This window comes from Apteryx mantelli, chromosome 1 (genome assembly GCF_036417845.1).
Source record: "Apteryx mantelli isolate bAptMan1 chromosome 1, bAptMan1.hap1, whole genome shotgun sequence".
Lineage (NCBI taxonomy): Eukaryota > Metazoa > Chordata > Aves > Apterygiformes > Apterygidae > Apteryx > Apteryx mantelli.
This window is the reverse complement of record NC_089978.1, coordinates 56812566-56832038: the sequence shown is the minus strand read 5'-3', so window position 1 is coordinate 56832038 and position 19473 is coordinate 56812566. Positions and strand designations below refer to the sequence as shown.

General features: G+C 35.8%; 1 protein-coding gene across 12 annotated transcripts in view; it reads right to left on the bottom strand.

Moving 5' to 3' along the window:
- GPC5 (glypican 5) overlaps nucleotides 1-19473 on the bottom strand; it is a 727382-nt gene that overhangs the window by 547908 nt on the left and 160001 nt on the right. For all 12 annotated transcript variants that reach the window (XM_067293223.1, XM_067293233.1, XM_067293241.1 and 9 more), the window contains exon 5: nucleotides 18484-18609. In XM_067293223.1, coding sequence (XP_067149324.1) covers nucleotides 18484-18609 — 126 coding nt within the window. The remainder of the gene's footprint in view (nucleotides 1-18483; nucleotides 18610-19473) is intronic.

The following is a 19473-nucleotide window of genomic DNA, read 5'->3' as shown; positions in this document are numbered from 1 at the left end:
TTCCAGCGCTGAAGCACACACTGGAGAGTTTAATCCACACTCAGAGAGATTTTCCCTTTCAAAGAGCAATGTAATCAGTAAGATTGCAGAAATGCAGAACAGCTGTTTCAAAACAAGGCTAAGTTTATTTGTCAACTGAACGACTGCAGTAAGCATCTTTTTGGTAGTGGCAGAAAGTCAGATCTAACCTACCCACACAGCCCATAGCATTCAACCACCCTTCTGTAAACCTCCTGCATTTCATCTTTTTATCAATCTGTAACGGAGTATAGCATCATAATGTTTATTTGTTCAGCTGATTAGTCTCCTTTTATTTATTTATTTATTATTATATTTATTATTTGTTTATTTATTTTTGTTAAACCAGGCAACCTTTTGATACCATTTAGTGAAATGGAAGGACTAGAAATTACTATCCTCAGTGTCCCACTTTCAAGTTTATGTTTCCTCCAATTCCAGTCAAGAATTTGTCTGTCCCTCTGCTAGGATGATCTGTTTGCTCTAGATGATCATAGTGGTAGGATTTCAAAAAATCTCAACTCTTTTACTACAGTAGAAAAAACAAGCGAAAATCTCTAGAGAATGGTAAGCACAAATAAGATTGTAAAAACCACAGGTTTTCATACTAGTAACAACTTTGGTAATAACAGTAATTTTTTTAACCAGTACAACTATACCAATAGAGCACCCATTATGGCTGCAGGTATTTCAGAGAAGATGCCCAATAAAGGAAGACTTTTCCCCTATACTTTAGAGGAATAAACCCTTTTGCTGCAGGAATCTTTACACCCGTAATACCGAATCCACACTGAGTGAATAAGTGTACCCAGGGAGTATAACAAGTAAACCTTAATAACAGACTCAGCAAGAAATCTCAGTCATCCCGATATCTTTCTGTGCAGGACAGGCTGAGAATAAGCAAGAAGCAAAAGCCACAAGTAATTTGTAGCATTTCACAGTTACATTAACACCTCTAATTGTAACTGACAGGGCAATTACGGCTGAAAAACATCCCGATACAGTGGTTTGTACATGATGATTGTCCCACTGAAACAAGAGATTATGCATTCTGTTTGGAGAAAAACTGTTTCACTTTATTTTCCTCCATTGAAGTAGATGTCTCAGTTTATCATGTCTCATTAAAAGGCTTCTGTTGCTATATACATGATTATTTCAAACAATCCAAAGCCTTTATATTAAGTATATAATTTAACAATTCCTTTTTCAACTGGAATATCAAGATGCTAAAAAAATATGTTAATTGTTATATATAATCCATTCAAATAATGATTCTTAAAATAATGAACAGTCAATATTCCAAATACAACTATATTTAGGACACACATTTCCCATTTTTCTTTAACTAAATCCAGCCATGTGCCTGGGTTCTCCAGGCTTTGCACAGTGGTTTCCTCCTGTGGAACCGGTACGATTCTACATCCCATCTAATTTATTCTACTGGCAATTCCCCCTGCATCCCTTCCTCCCACACACATGGACTACTCCACATGGTAAGTTATAACAAGATAGGTTATGTCCAACATCAGCAAGTAAAGTCTACAGAGACAGATTCACAGAAGGAAAAGCTTGGTGCTCAGGACCTGATATCTACACAACATGTACTCGAAGGGAAGGGTTTGCTAGGGACTAGAAAGTCCATTAGTAGTTAGGATGTGTTAGGCGCAATCCTCAGCCACATCTTCCAGTTGAATTTAATCTGAAAGAAATGCAGTTTATTTGCTCTAAGGCTGCTCCACAGCATGAGCTGAAGCAGCTGGGGATGATTGAGAGATTTGCTTCAAAAGCACAGTCCTGTTCCAAATTAAAATGTTAATGGAGCTACATCTGTATCTGCTTCTTCAAGTAGAAAACAGGTTGGTAATTTCTCCATAATTTAGGAGGAAAGAATTCATCTCCAGTTTCTGCACATCTGCTCAGGATATAAGATGGGAGGGATTTTTTTTAGAACTCTTCCACCTCTTAGCTGTTGATTGTTTAATTTCTCAGTTGCATCCTATTAATGATTTACTATACACATTTTATATAACAAACATAATAATATGTAATATCTGCCCACAGTTTACAGAGATGTGATTATAAGCATACAGGGGGAAAAACAGAACAAAATACTAAGTCCAGATCCTGCAATCTTATGTTGTATTACAACTTTCAAGAACATATATGAAAAAAAATTATCTGAAGGCTGAATAATGAGATAAATACTTCTGACAATTTATAAATTATATTAATAAAAAGTCTTACAAAAATATCTGGATCTATGGCCAAACTGTAACAGAAGTCATGTTAAAGGTTTCAGAATGTACTTTTGTCAGCTTTCTCAAATTACTCTCAAAATAGTTAGCACATCTAAGGGAAAAGGACTAATTGCAAAAGCCATGGCACCATGCAGATGTTTACAGGCCTGAAAAGCAAGGTGATCACATTAAGATGCCACCAAGATGATTAGGGAGTTGGAGAACTTGACATATAAAGAAAGGCCAAAGGAACCGGGTTTGTTCAGTCTAGCTGAAGAAAAAAGGCTTGGGGGAGGCAGAAGGGTCTCATCACAGTCTTCTGTACCTAAAAGTAGTTACAGAGAAGGTGGGGATACCCTCTTCACTAGGATGCACAGAGACAGGACAAGAGGCAATGGACACAAATTGCTTAGAGGAAATACTGTCTGGCGATAAGAAGAAAATCTTCATCATGAGAACAATAAAGCACTGGAATAAGTTGCCCAGAGAAGTGGTGGAGACTCCCCCACTGAAAATATTCAAGACTCAGCTTGACCAAGTCCCTGTCTTCAACTGAAGACTGGCTCCAGAGGACCCTTCCTAACCCAGACTTTCCTATGATTCTAAGTCCTGAATAATGACAAAAGTTCTACACACAAGGTGAAAAAGATTTTTTTTTTTCCTTTGGAATCCAGAACTGCTTCAGTTCATGTGTGTTTTTATTTTAAAAAGGCTAAACAGCAGTAGGCATTTTTTGGGGACACACTGTGAACAATGAGAACGATACTGAAGCACAGAGCTTATTTCCCCCAAATTTTCTACTTTATCTACTGTACCTGAGTTCTATCAGTAAGATTCAAAGGCATACCAAATGCTTTAAAGAAACAAAACCTCTCAAGACAATTTGGAAACCCAACATGAACCATTGCAGTCTGAATCAGCCTTGCCCTCCTCTCTTTCCCCCTCCCCACACAGAGGAAGAATTTGGAGAAAGAATTGGAAAAATGGAAATACCAGTCATCTGGTGACATATTAGAAAAGGAGGCTGCCTTTCACCTGCAAATCTGTGAGGAAAAACTTGAAGAGAGTTTGATTCCCTGTTGCTTTTAATCTTTCTAGAGAAAGAAAAAGTTCCTTGAGATCATGCCTTGGAACTTGGTTTTGGTAAAGACAATGATCTACTAGAGACTTCCAGAAGAAAGAGGATTTGGCTATTATCTTATTCCATTTGTGTTTGGTCTTCTCTGGACTAACACCCTTGGACTCATGGAGCAAGGCAGAGTGCTGGCTACTCAGGAATTACTTCTGATATGAAAGTTATTGTTCACTGTCTTCCATTTCCATGTTCCTCACAATGCTTAGTGCCCTTGCTTTTCTCAGTACTCTAATTTGTCCTTCTGTGAAGGGTCTGTGCATGTTATTGTCCTCCTTCCTTTAAATATTCAAAGTATTTCCTCATGATACACCACTTAAATACTAGTGGTTGCCAACACTTTGTCTGCATTAGCTTTCTATAGCTATTGCAAATACATAGATAAAATAAGTACAGGATGATTCGGATAATTCAGTAATATAAACTGGAAACTAGAGTTTTTTCTCAAAGCTGTGAACTGCTTCTTTAAACATAGCTAATGCCACTCAGCATTTATGCTAAAGTGATTTTAACAGCACATGGTATAACTAATCAGAAGTTGATATTAACGCAATTTTTTTGTAGAATTCAAGACACTGTTACAAATCACAGTTCTGATTCACTGCCACATTAATCAGTTTTTATATTAAAATAAAATGGAGTCACATTGTTGTATTAGACTTTTCTATGTCATATAAGACTGGTCAAAAACAATAACCTTCTAGAGAATACAGGCAAACCCCAGAGACTTATCCTTTAAGATTCTGTTCTACCACTTGTTGATCATTTTAAACTGAATTAAAGCTAATGAAAACAATAAAAGCAAGCACTGTATTTACAAAAAGGCCACCCACAGGTTTTGCCTTGTAAAATAAAGTGCTGCCTGCTGGTGAGTAACAAGGCTTCTCTTTTCGAGTATGCAACAGCTAGAATTTATAGTCTTCTCCACTGGGTGGCAACCTAGGATGCAGCAACAGACAGAACAGCTTCTCCAGAGAACCACCAAAAAAAAAAGGAATCCTCCACTGTTAATGTTTACCTAAAGTTTTTGCTTCTGTTGGTGTTGTAATTGGCAACACTATGAACATGAGGAAAAAAAAGAAACTTGGAACAAAGGTGAATAATTATGGTCTAATCAGATTGGATGTTCTTCAAACAAGTATTAACATGGCCCTAAAGAAATCCCATTTTTTGTTTAACTGTTTTTCTCTTTCTTAATAGGATCATGAAATGTGAACTATAGCTGCCGTTAGAAATGTTTGAAACTAATGCCGATTTCAGATAAGTGTTTTCTTGCATGCATCATGACAAAAGTTCTGCTATTTTTTAGAAGGAATAATTTTAATAGTCACTTGAATTAATATTAACAGAATATAAGATCTGAAAAGGAAAAAAAACCCTTATGTGTCTGATTTGTTTAAAATGTAGAATGCACTTTCCTTGTCAACATTCACTAGAACAAGAAGGCTCTTTTGCAGAGTACTTGTAAATAGACACATTTTGTTTTCATAAGTTATTTTGAGGTTACCAGAAGAAAAAATCAGGTATAATAAAATGACAAATTCCACTTTGTCATTGTTGTATTATGATTAACGTGACTCCAATGAAGTGAAAATAAAGAAGTGAAGTGCAAAGAGGAAAGGCTTGAAGTGGGAGAGAAAAGAGACAAGAGAAAAGAGAATATGGAAAGCAACAGGAAAAAAAAAGGTGTGAAAAATATTGGATGAGAAAGGTGTACAAAAATGAGGTAAACTGAAAAAAAAATCACACTGGTACTTTTTTCCAGAGAAATAATAGGAAATTATACACAACTTTGAGCTCTTCATACTGAATGAAATTAAGAAGAAAATCTAATCTATTCATTGTATTACACTAGAGAAGCCCATAAGATTTCAAAGCATTCCTGCTATAATCTCTGGCTCTCACTTCCTAGTTGTAAGTGATGGCTGAAAAGCAGGACATTGTGGGATCCATAGTACACAGGCCTAGAAGTGAACGTGTCAGTGTGAGTGATCATTAGATTATACCTGTTTTCTGTTCATTTGGGTGTCCATCAAGATTTTTTTTTTCTTTCTGTGAGAAGAAAATGGTTCAGAAACACCACGTGCAGTATCAGGGACAAGAAGGGACATTAATTCACAGAGAAATGTCTTCACTCAGTAAGCGCCAATCCACTATCAGCAACCAGTCTCTAGCATTAGCCAGCAGGGACTTGGAAAAACATGCAATACTACACATTCTCCTTTCTCTTCCTCGGGCACAGTCCATCACTTTCTGTCAATTTATAGACGGCAGAATTATATCCTGACTATTGAGCGTCTTTGATGAATTCTTCCATGAATTTGTTCAGCCATTCTTTGAACCCAGGTACACTTTTGGCTCCCACAACATCTTGGGACCATGATTCTGTGATTTAATTATACACCGTGTGAACAAGTATTTTTGTTTTTCTTAGTTGGCTGGCCAGAGATCTTTTACTGTTGGTAACTATGAATGATTATTGCCAATTCACTTTCTCCTGTTTATGAGCTGGAAATCTTTTTTGGTGTTAGATCTCCAGATGTTTCGTTTAAACAGAAAACCATAGTCACAGCAGCACATATCATTGTCTCTGTTGTCTTGCTGTACCATTTTTGGGGAATGAAAAATGTGTCACAGGACAATAGAAATGCCAGTTTTAATGTGATACAACATAATACTTTGTAATGTGGATTTGTCATGAGTTACTTTCATTTTGATTATTCTGGTGCTGAATTTTTTCTTTTTGAGACAAAATTTTGCAGCAGAAATTTTAGCTATTCCCTAAAATTTCTGATGTTATCATAATATTATAATTAATTTTAACTCAAGACAAATATTAATATAGCAAAAATGCATTTTAATTTTATTAAATGTGAAGTTTTATAGAACAGCAATTATATTTAGATAACAATGTGGGTAATAAAAATATTATGCCTTACAGGAATTCTGGATTATTTTCCAAGTACTTCTCTGTTCCCTTCAATTACCACCTGACCTCCAGATTTTTAACACAAATTTCCATAGCTGGGATCTATTGATTTGACAGTGTCTATCCTCAGGCTTGTCTTCCCCACTATCTCAGTGGATTTCAGTTGATGGATTTCACTTATCCCCAAGGTTTCCTGAAATCTCCCAATAATTAATTCAATTAGGGCACTAAATTGTCTCTCTGCTCCTATATTCTACACTTTGGGAATTCATTCTGATCTAGCTTCACAGGTGGCCTAAATCATCTTTGAAAAAGCTCCTCTGCAGAGGGTGTATTTAACTGTGTTCAAGACCTACCTGACAGACAACAACCCAACTGCAGTATGTATATGTACCTCTGTTGCAAGCAGACAGGTGAAGGTGAAGTCGCATTACTCCCAGATGCCCACAAGTTTAAATGCATAAACTCAAGACTATTTTATATGCACATATAAATAAGAAAAATGAATGTGGTACATTATCACACTGCCTATTTATCAGAGGAAGAGATTTCCTAGGAAATCATTTTCCTGTCCCTAGAGAGAGAATTTGTTCTCTCCCTACAAAATGATAATCTTGCTTATGCGCAACAATGTTAAATGCTAACTCTTCTACTTTCAAGGTACCTTTCCTGTTCACACAAAAAGGAAAACGAGCAATGTGAAGCCTAAAGAGTTTAAAATTTGTTACATGCTTTTTGGAGGTGATGGAGGTACTAGAGAAAACTGCTCATCTGAACAGCAACTGTAGGATCTTTTTAAATATGGCTTCTCTTCAAGTACCCCACTACAATTTGTGTACACAGCTGAGATGAGAAATTTTCTTGTCATGAGCATCTGTTTGACTCATAGATATGTGCTGTATCTATCACCGAACTGTTCCAAGGGCAGTGTTGAAGCATCTGCCATATAGGCTCTTTCTCTACAGCAGAGTTCAAAGTCTAGAGGAATCTGAAAGAAGGAAGTAGGGAAATGCAATTCAGTGAGCTTCAGCTAATGTTCAGAAAACTCATTTTTCTTCAGTCTTCAATGGTTGTCTTATAGTGACAGTTACCTAGGGATGGTGCAGAGTGGTGCACTGTGACTACAGCTCCCTGAGGCACAGGAGAGAAGTGGCACATTTCTTTCCTCTCTTTAAAATAGTCATGGCATATTTTTGGAATTGTCTTGTATTTATCCTTGTAGAGTGCAAATCTTCTTCCAGCATACCTGTACATTCTTGAGGGTAAAATTCAGATCATCTAAGCTAGGCATTTACATGGCACTTCTCATCTTGGCTTACTCCATAATCAGTGGATAGAAACAGCAAGTCTGCCAGCACTAACTAGGATGTGTCACTCTCCATCAACCCTACAGACTCAAGTAGTCCAGACTAGATGTCTAAGTTCTGTATAGCTAAAGATAGGTCAATTGAATCTCCGACTCAGATGAAGTCTTCCTTGCAGACTCACATATGGCATTATAAATTGAGTCCAAAAAAATTAACAGTGTTGATTGAAACATGAGCTGAAATTAATTTTTATTTAAAATCTTTCACAGGTGTCTAAGCAAACAAACAACTTTTGGCTGTTCTACCAGACTTTTTTTTTTTTTTTAAAGCATCTAAAAGTGCAGAATCGGTGGCAGAGTATAGCTATAAATTCTTGAACTGGCTGGTAAAAATTCTCCTTTGAATAACTAATTCTCTAGATACAAAAATATGGGCTTGAAATGAAATGATTACTGCCAAGATCTCTGTAAATACAATCTGTGCTGTCAAAAGGCTGAAGGGCAGTGCTCCAGAATGAGCTTTCATCGGTTTGGACCACAGTCAAATCTTTCCTGGGCTAGACCTATATATGCAGTCAAAAGCCAGTTGCCCTGATCTTGGAATTCCTATTCAAGGAACTAAGGAAAATGATAATCTGTGAATGCAGGAGACTTTTGTTCACAAAATAACTATAATGGTATATGCAGTCTTCTTCTTTTAGTTGCCCCTTACAACCCATCTACCATTCAATACTGCAGCATGCTAACTGACCACATTTCCAATACTTTTCGATCGAAAACAAAACATCCTTATATCAAAAGGTTTCTCTGTCAGGATGTTTTAATTATTGTTTATTTATTTTAAACAGCCTCTGTACAAGGACTTCAGTAGGCATTAATAATATAGATATTCTTCTCCCCTAAGTAGAATATAGTATATTGATGTTTTTGCTGAAATGAAAGCAATAATCTTAAGTATCTGCCATGCTATCTTTGCAGCTTCCAGAAGTATTTCATTTAAAAAAAAGTTTTATTATGCAGTAACAGAGGATGAGCTTATTACTTCCTCTATTACTGCTTTCCTTATGTGTGATTCAAAGAAGGTTTTAAAGACATCAGGATATGAAATTGAGGCATAGTCAAAGGAGGATGAGAAGGAACATACCTGTGTACAGGAATATAAGTTCTCCTTAAATTTTGTCATCACATTTGCAAAAAAAATGCAAACACACCAATTTTTACAACACTTTATAAGATGTCAAGATTTAAAACCTAGAATTTGAGATGTAATAACCTCTCTTACAGTGAAAATAAACTCAGGAAAAAGATGGGAAATTAAAGGAAAACTTCATATTCTTCCCATAACAAACCTAAGTCTCTCCAAATCCATTCCCAATTTTATCTAGCTTTTATAACCAACTTTAAGAAACTATGAAAAACAAAGTTTAATACCTTATTCAAGAATACATTCTTTCTTTGACCAAAGACACTCAGGAAGTGCTAGAGTGGTAGCTGGTCCTGCACAGTCCTTTATACCATTTATCCCACGTTTATCTTCATACGTCACTTCAACCAGAAGACCACCACTAGCAAAAAATTGATCAGCACTGCTATATGATATTACTTCTAGCATCAGAATCAACATGCTCAAGTAGTTTTCTGGTGAAATGACTCAGACACTTAGGCACAATGCTTTTGGATCAGTCTCCCAGATTTAATACTTAGTGTTTTGGGTATTTTGTTTTTTAATATCAGTGTAAATACTCTGGATTAGTTTTTTGAATACATCAGAGTTTCTAGAGAGAAGATAAATTCTTCCACTACCTTTAGACATCTGCATTGATGCCCTGTACAGCCAAAGGAGAGAAACAAATTGTCCTAGGAACATCTATCCAAGAACTTTAGGATTGGATGAATTGCACCCTACAAGGGCCCATTTATCTCCTTCACTGAAAAAGAGGCCAAACTCGACATGCATTTCTTCACACAGAAACATGGAGGTAGGTGAGATGAAGACTACCTCAAGTTTCAGTACTGTAAGCTCTTACTACGTTAATATTGACAAAACGTGTTTAAAAACTAACATGAAAGAGATTCAAGTCTCAGACTCCTTTGACAGATCTTATTACGTAGCAGGATGCTACATATAATGTAATCCTTTCTCCTGAAAGGTTAGGCATGGGCTTTCCTCAAATACACATAATGATTCCTAAAAATTTGGAGGAAGGGCTTGCTGGTACTCCTGCTTATTGCAAACCATGCAACAGAGACAACTCTGAAACTCACCTCTGTTACTATGGAAATACAATGTGTTCTCAGTATGGACTGTTTTATGCTTCCTGTTTTCTTTCTCTGCCTTATGGCTACCAAATCCATATTTGGGGAGAATCTACACATTCTCCTGTTGCACGAGTGTTACAGTGTAATTCTGCTACTTGCTTTGCTCTTCACAATGATATTTTATATGGCATCTTAGGTGCTAGATGAATGTGTAAGGAACACCTTTCAGATCTGGACATGACTATTTACACTAGTGCTTGACTGGGTCAATCACTAAGCCTGCAGTTTGGCATGTCTAAGCATGTTCATTTATGTTTCCTTTACTGAATCTTTTCCAGAAATAGTTCTCACTGAAGCACTCTTAGCAGATACATACTTGTCTACATGGGTAAACTCAGAATGTCAGTTAGAAGACACTAAAGACGTAAATGTATTAAGTGGGCTAGCAAAACATCATTAAATTTGTGTGGGATACCATATTCTTATAATTAAAATTTTCTGAACTAAAGTGGCTTCAATTTAGTTCATTCATTCATTCAGCTAAGTCAAATTGAATTAACATCACTGATTTCTACATTCACAGTCTTCGTTAATTCAGTTTAATTTTCCTGAGTGCCCTCATGTGGACAAGTGCTAAAAAACTTAGACCTTGTGAATGTAATGTTAGAATAGGAGTAGTTAGAACAAAGTGATCATTTTAATGAATATAAGCCAACTTGTGTCTCCCATTATATAACTCTAAAGGAATGTAAGAAGAAGCTGAGCTGCCAAGAAAGATAAGAAACCCCTACTTTTATTAAAAAGAACAGACAATACTGTATTTTGAAGCAGGTTCCAGTAGATTCACAACCTGTGAACGACAGATTAGTTTTACTTCATTAAAGATGAAATAATCATTGTTTTAACTACAAAAGCAGCAAGAACTTGATATAATTGGAAAGAATAACACCCATTTCTAGAAAAATAAGTGAACTGTTATTCTTTGAATACATTAATAATATATATATCAATTTATCAGCTGTATTACAGAAACCACATTAACAAAATCAGACTACTATACTATACACATAATAATTAACAGAATATCCACCAGAATAGGACTATATAAAAGCAAACTATTCCTATATAAAGGACAATTTACCGCAAACTTTCACAATCAGAATGGCAGGAAAATCAGTGGTTTGCACATCAGACTCCCAACCCATTTTCAGATCTCTAAAAATATTCTTGAGTGTAATGGAAGTATCTGAGCCTGTTGGGAAGATGCAGAAACAAGACCACTCCCCAGCAGAACCTGAATTTCACTAGTAGAGATCCAGTCATTACAAGAAGCTCAGTGAAAATCTGACCGATACTTGTGCCAAGAGTCAAACCTCCAGCAGATGTAATGTGACAATATGAAGGGATGTAAATGCTTGTAAATGCTGCAGTGCTGAACATCTGTGCAATTACCAGGACGTGGAAGTTTCCTGTCAGGGCTGATAAGCTTGCAGTGCTTATACGGGACTGCTGTGAACACTACAGAGAAAGAGGACCTCTGAGAAGAACTTTTACAACCCCAAATATTGTTTAAATAATTCACTGAGAGCCTGTGTATTAAATTTCTGTGGTTAGAGGTGATAAATATTTTTCTTCTAGAAATGTGAAATGTTTCAGAACCTCACTGTGTGCAAGGAGTCTCACTGTAAAATATTGCAAAACACATTATTTGACAGGTATCCTGTATATCAAAGTTGAATCCAATTAGGTTGTATTTCTTTTATAAGAACTTCAAATGCAAATACACAAATACACAAATCCTCTGTCTAGTATAATCTGCTATGATTCATAGTTATTTATTTTATGATATGCTTGTTTTTGAACTATGCAGCAAATTCTCTTGCCTGAGTTTTCTTTGGTCTTAATGTGAAACCTTACTATTTAAAAAGCAGGTGACAGATTTTTTTTGCCTCCACTGTTTCATGTCGTAAACTGTGGCAAAATGGACCTGAATTCCTTCGGAAAACCTTTAAGAGTCATCAGATCATTAGTACTAAATTCCAGAGCAAAATTATTTTTCTATGGTTGTATAAAATGAAAGGATTAACATTACAAAAAGGATAAACACTACAGAAAATTATACATATGCTCAAGCAACCAAAAGAACAACAGAGCATTTATTTTGAGGGAATCAAATGTAATATATGTTTTGCTGCTTTTAGATAATTACATAAATATTCTCCTGAAATGTCATGTGATTTATCTAAGCATATAGTGAGAACTGATGTTACAATTATAAAACCAGGAATGCTTTCATTTTTATACTTCATAATAAAATAGAGAGCAAAATTTATAAAAACTATAATTAATGTAAACAAAGGAATTGTATTTATTTTTTTCCTTGGCACTAGATTTGGATCAACTAAAATCAACTGACAAAGGAATCAGAACTTCAGCTTTTATATACTGCACATGGTTTTTATGCAATCTATCTTCAGCCTGGTATTTTTCTTCCTTCTAATTTTTGTCTTTCTCTGGAATAAAGACTTCAGATGACGTCCTCCAATATAGTTCCCAAATTCATTCACCTAACAAAAAATAATGTCTAGTATTTCTCAAAATAAAAATAAAAGATGACAGAAAGTTACTTCCAAAAAAGCAGGAACTAGACTGATATCATTGGTTTTTTATTATTGAAGTGTATTATGAAGACAGAAGTAAAAATGACTCTTGTTTTATACATAAACACAGAAAAATGTGTCATAAGCTCCTCCCATTTTTCTGACAACCAGACTAGGTTCAATACCAATTTGTGGTTAATTTTTTTTTTTCCGATAAAACTAATAGTGGTGCCAACTGGACATTGAATGTATTCTGACATCAGCATTTTTCTAAATGAAAGTGTATAAATTTTAATGAAATTCCTCCTGCATTCAGGGATGACTTTTGGAGCCAAATGTTCCTGTAGTTCAGGTGCCCTGATTCTTCATTATTGTCCAGGTGCCATATGCAGGTGACCTCTTTTCCAAGCATCCCTAAAGAGGCAGCAGCAGTTCAAAACAGAAATATTTCAGATTTCAGGCATTCTCGTTAGCTCGCTGCAGAATGTTATGGGTGCTAAAATTTTATGAGTTCCAGGGAAGACTGAGCATTCACAGAAGACAAACCTCTGAGGACTACTCACTATAAAGATTGCAGTTTGGGCTCAGGAATTTCCTAATTTGCGAATTACCAGACACAGATTATTATGAGGAAATGTGTTTATGATTGCTCTTCTCCAAGCATCTGTTGCTGGTCCTTGCTGGCAACAGCATATTGGGCAAAGCACTAACAGCCAGAATGGGCTATTCTTACATTTTAAGCTGCTCAGGCAAATCTTTGCATAGGTGGAAAGTGGTGCCTTTGAAAACAGTTTTAGCTCTCCCTCATTATAAAGTGAGGATTAGCTCAAACAGAAGAAAACTGAGAGGAATTCATTGTATCTCCATATATTACCATTTATCTTCTTTTGTTGGCTAAGAATTGATTCAGGATTGTACTCTTGGTCCAAAATATGTAAGAATCAAAAGAAAAATTCCTTTCCTACCCTAAGAGCTGTACTAAAGCTAAGCATTTTTTTGATGATAGATGCTTATTATAATCAGTTTCTAACAGCTTGCTCAGCAATTAAAATCAATCATGCTATTTAATTCCTCTTAATTTGGATACTTTTGATCAGTGTTTCAAAAGAAATTCTTCCTTCCAAACTTGATTAGCTGTCTTTAATAATCCCCATTAGTTTTGAATCCTTCAACATTCGATTTTACTATTTCCTTCTCTCGCATCTATTTTTATTTCAGTGGAATCGCTGGTCTCAAGATGTGAAGTACATGTTCTGCTCTCCTCTGTGGATTTTTAATCCATCTCTGTTCACATTTTAGTCATGTGCTTTGGACTAGCAAATCTGTATAAATGTCAATTAAACCACTTTATGTTAATGCATGAGAACATTTCATTCTATTTGCACCATTCTTGTTATTTTAGCTTTAATATTAAGACACTACTGAAATTCTGAACTGCTGCATGCAATTCTTTTCCTAATGCTCTTATAGTGCCTAGCCTATTAATTGCAGTTCCTCTTTTCCTATGAGCTTAATAAATCCTATAACACTAAAGTCTGAGTCCTTCATTGTGGAATTCAATTATGCCTTTAAAACTAAAGTGTGAATTTAATGCTCAGCCACTGTAGTCTGACAACTGGGCAAAATAGTTGGAAGGGCTGAAGGTAGAAGGTGTCTCCCCCTCTAAGACATCCTCTCCCTCATTCTGCAGTGACGTGGACCTTGGGAGAGTGACCTGGCTCCTGCAAGTTCTGCCTCCTACAAATCTTTTCTCACACAAATACAATAATTTGGGGATTTGTGTCTTAGTGTTGATAAAATGAAGTGTGAACCTACACCATGTAACAGGCTAACAATACTAGTTTCAGAAGCAAGGACTGTATTGCCATGTCAGTATGCTTTAAAAAAAAAAAAAAAAGGAAAACCAAAACTTTTAAGCCAAAAGAAACAGCTGAAGATGAAGCATGTGAAATGTAAATTATAAAGTAAGATTTCATTTCAAAAATATCCTCTTTTCTCTTTTTCTTATCCTTTCCCATCCAGATCTGATAATCTTTCAGGTGATATTAAAGATGGCAAAGACTAAAAGATGTATATGATATTACTGCTGTTAAAACTTTAAACTACCTCCTTTAAGAAAAATACACAGAAAAGGAGAAAGAAGAACAGAGAAGATTTTATTAAAATGTATCTATCTTCTGTTTCTAGAGTGTATTGCTGCTTGCAGCTGAAACAAAGACACAGCAAACAGCAGTCTCTTCAGGTCCTGGTTTACCCCAGCATTATGTAGCTTATGGTATTGCTTTCAGCAGTCTCTCCCACGTCAGGCCCAAACTAACAGTCACAGCCAGCTAGGGCATACTGTTCTTAAAAAGAAGGCAAAAAAAGAGAGAGATGGTGAAGAATCTTAAACTGGATAAAATCCATTTATCTTCAATGAATTTGAACAATATAGATTTTCCCCTCTGAGTGGCCTGGAATACTACACAGATGAATTCACCAATATTTTTATTTATTACTATACCACTATAGATGGGGGGGGGGGGGGAAGAAAAAGAGAGAGAGAAAACACACAGGTTCAGCTGTTCTTCAGGATTTACACAGAAAAGTGCTGATGTCTGCTCTGGTCATTATTTGTTTCTAAAATGCTACAGTATCCTGGGATCATGACAATACAGGCTGCACAACACAGCATTTAGAAAATCCTAGATTTGGAATCAGAGGGATGGAGGAGATCTTAAGAGATCACCCAGGTCACCTCTGTGTCTTCAGGTAAGATGAGCTTTTGCTACATCCTTTCTCACAGTGATTTACCTTGCCTGTTCTCAAACATCTTCCAGGAGGAACATGTCAGGCCCCAAAACTATCTATTGCAGTGTTTTACTGTCTTAATCACTAGAAAACTCTCCCTAATATTTAATCAGAATCTTACTTAAATGTTTACTACATATCTTAGCCATTATGGACACGGATAGGTGATGCTTTCCTTCCCCTTAGCCTGTTTGCACTTTGGAAGACCATTACCCTTTTCTTTCATCAGTCACTCTTCTTCAGGTTAAGCAATTCCGGTTCCTTCAGTCCTTTCTTGTATCACAGAATCACAGAATCCCTGAGGTTGGAAGGCACCTCTGGAGATCATCTAGTCCAACCCCCCTGCTCAAGCAGGGTCACCTAGAGCACGTTGCACAGGATTGCATCCAGGCGGGTTTTGAATATCTCCAGAGAAGGAGACTCCACCACCTCTCGGGGCAACCTGTTCCAGTGCTCTGTCACCCAAACTGGCTTGTAAACTGGCTTTCCTAGATTCTAGCTTGATATCATTATTCTTCTGGGAATACTCAAGTTTGCCACATTTTTCTTGAAAATGCGCAAAAGTGGGTTCAGTCTGAATTCTGTCAAGATGATTTTGAACTGTTTATCATATTTTTTGCATGTTTCTAGTCCCTTTTAATTTGGTTTGTCTGCAGAGTGGTTAGCATCACTCCCTCCAGTCCACATTCCCACAGTTTGATATCTGGATTGCCCTTTCAAAATATCTCCAAACACAATCAACTCTGAGGCTACTCGTCTCCCAATAGATCTCTTTTCTATTTGAAAAACTAGATCTAATCTAGTTCTAAACTTAGATTACATCTAAACTAGATCTAATCTAGTTTTTCAACTAGAAAGATCTCTTTTTTTAGTTGACTGATTCTTTGACCCATTTCCCATGTGATTTTCTAGCACAATCTGTGGGGCTGATCAGTATCTTTTCTTGCTCAAACCCAATCTTCTTGTTTTAAAATTTTCAGACTCTGTATACATGTTTCTGTGACTGAGTCTGACTTTTCATAACTTGAGACAAATCTCCAGGCACCACACAACCAGTGTGTGCGTTCCCGGCCCGCATTCTTGTGCCGCATATGCCTTACTTTCAGAGCAGGCACACAGAGGTGCATAAGCACAAAAAGAAAAATGTGCCCATTTTTCCTTTGCTGAACAATTCTTAAGTAGTAAAAAAGTAACTGATTTTAGTCCAAGTGCAGGAAGCAACTTTTCCTCTTCAGCGATTTAAAGTTACAAAAGAACAAAAGTAAAAGAATAAAATTGAGCAAAGGACATTTTGACTGAGAAAAAAGGCAAAATGAAGGGGAAGAAGAGAATAGATGTAAGCACATTCACATAGCTACTGAAGTAAGAGAACATGCACCAAGACATATTTCGAGTACAAATAGAAGTATTAAGATGTCGGAATTAACCACAGGTCTCAGCTGCAGGTGATAAACTAGAGTGACTCAAAGTATCCTGCTCTTTTTGTTTTTAAACAGCACTCTTTGTACTTCTAGATATTATATTATCTATCCAGACATAGTACTGTCTATTTTTTTCCAGAAAGTTAAACTAAAACTTACAGACAAACTTAATTAAAAAATAAAATAGTTTAATAAGGAAGTTTAAACATTAAATTAAGATCAAAGGGATCCTACATTTAAGATATGGAGCTTTTGTCACCATTAATATCTTTAGGGTGCATCCAAAATAAATAAATTGCACTAATTAAATATTGTTAGTCAAATTAAGTTATTTTTCAAAAACACCATGGGTGAGAATTTAGTAGAATGTTCCATTGTTGTATCAGGACTGAAGCTTCTAATCATATTTCTTCTTAAAATATACTATTATTATAGTGTAGGACTATGCTATAATAACAGTAATAGTACCATAATATAATAGCATAGTAATATAATAGTATAGCATAGTACTAGAATATAATAATAACTAAAATACAATGGTATAATATAGTAAAAGAATATAGTTTTGAGAAGATATAACCTATTAATAGTAAGAAAGCAGCAGTCAAAAGTAATGATACAAGAAATTCATTCTTAAGAAGTCTGTAATTATAAGACATCTTATTTCCAGTTCTTACTGAAATATTGGCAGGATTAACTTTTAACTCATCTGGGGAATGGCAGGAAAACAAAAGCTAGGAGGCAAGGTTGAAATGAAATGTGAAATATGGATACCTAAAGACATATTATCTTGAGAAGACTGTTGAAAACTTGGGACAAAATTTTCCTTTGACTCTATCAAGTGAGTCAACCACTTGTTTGGTCTCAATGCTGTCAAAGCATTGGACTATCCAGGCAGTTAGAGAAAAGCAGGCCTGCAGTTGTTTGCTGAATGGGCATTTATTAAAATTTCTTTAAATATCATTAAGCAATGAATTAATTTCTATATAGCATATGTAAGGACACCTGAGAACGCAGGTTGTCACCCCAGCTTCTACATAGTACCAGCTATCTCCTGCTCACCTTACAGCCTTTAGCCACCTTCTCTAATACTACCTAAGCTTGGTATTAACAGCATTATCTTCATAAAAAAATTAATTAAAATGAACCTCTTAATATTTCAGTCTCTCATCACAAGGACTTCTTGTTCAAATACTTGCTTTGATGATGAAAACCATACAGCAAGAAATACAGGTATTTGCTCTCTGAAAGTCTTTCTGACATCAAGAAATGCTAGTGTTTTGTAAACTGTGAAGTATATTGATTCTAGAGATACACATCCAGGAGCACGGCAGTTTATATCTTTGCCATTTCTACTGAATGATGGCTCCCAAGCCACTGCATACATAAAAAACATTTGTTTCACCTTTAAAGCAGTTTATCTTCATGTTTTAACTTTTAGCCCTCCCCCGAGAAACCATATATATTACGAGATTAGTTCACTCTTCAGAGCCAGAGAAAGTTTTAAGCAAAAATCCTGAGTTTGTTATCACACAGTTTGTATTAAAAGGAGCATTTTACAAATACCAAATTTGAACAAAAACCCATGTTCTCTTTTTCCAGCCATATTTTGTAAATGTCAAACCTGCTTTTTTTCCTAACCAATGCATGGTTAAGCTTCATAAGTTTGAAGTGGGAATCTCTGAGGAATAGAGATACAGGGAGATTTTTTTTTTAACTGCTTATAGGTAAAGTCATCTTTAGAGAAACAAAGAACACAAGAAAAAAGATAAAAAGGAGTGAAAAAGGTACCTTCTTACAACATCTTCTCCGTTCCAGCACGGGAGTCCATCGGCAGCCGCTAACTCGTTGGCACACAACTGATCAGCCAGGCCGCCATAAAAAGCCCTGTAGAGCCGGAGGTGGCCGATAAATTCTCTGCACAGAGGAACATGGGAAATAATTGACAGTGTCAATCAATAACATTAAGCAGTACCGCTGCCATGCGTTGCTACAAGAAGAAAAAGAATGAGCCGTTTCTAATATTCACTATCGGTTCCAATGACTTTATTCATCAGTTTGTCAATTTTCCTTTTAGATAAGCTTGATTCTCTCAGATATATTTCAGGAGTTTACAAACCTGATACTATCCTTGGTCAAAGTCAAACAAAATAATTTACTCATGCTCTGGAAGAGGAATTATTTTCCTCCACCCTGAAATTTTCTTGCTTAGTTCTGATATAGTTTGCAATGCTACTTTTGTACAAATATACCAGTATTTCCGAATAAAGCATAACAATTAAGAAAAGAGGTTTCATATACCAGTTAATTAGGTAGAGGAATAAGCTGGCTGTTTTTCATAAGTGCTATCAACTAGATCCCTACAGAGTGTTACAAATACTACAAAGAGTATTTGTTAGAGTTATGGAACAATTCAAGATTTAGGTAGGATGGTTTAAGGTGTAGATGTTAAATATTTAATGGATATTTAAATTACCATCTGAAAAATGACATCAATTTTATCATGTGCTGTGCTGCTGGGTATACTTTTATTTATATGTTGCTATTTTAAATAATTCTCAAGGTGCCCAGAGCTAATGATAAGTTTTTATACTTAAATCAAAAGAAATGAATGCCTTTTCAGTTAGTATGTTTGTAACTGGACTGTGATATTTATGTTTTAGAAACTGTTTGCTAATGTATTGAAAATCCTGAGAGACCCATTTCTGCTGTGCAAAATATAAATGTTTATTTATTCTGGGCTAAAACATCATGCTATACTGAGTTATCTATGACCCACAG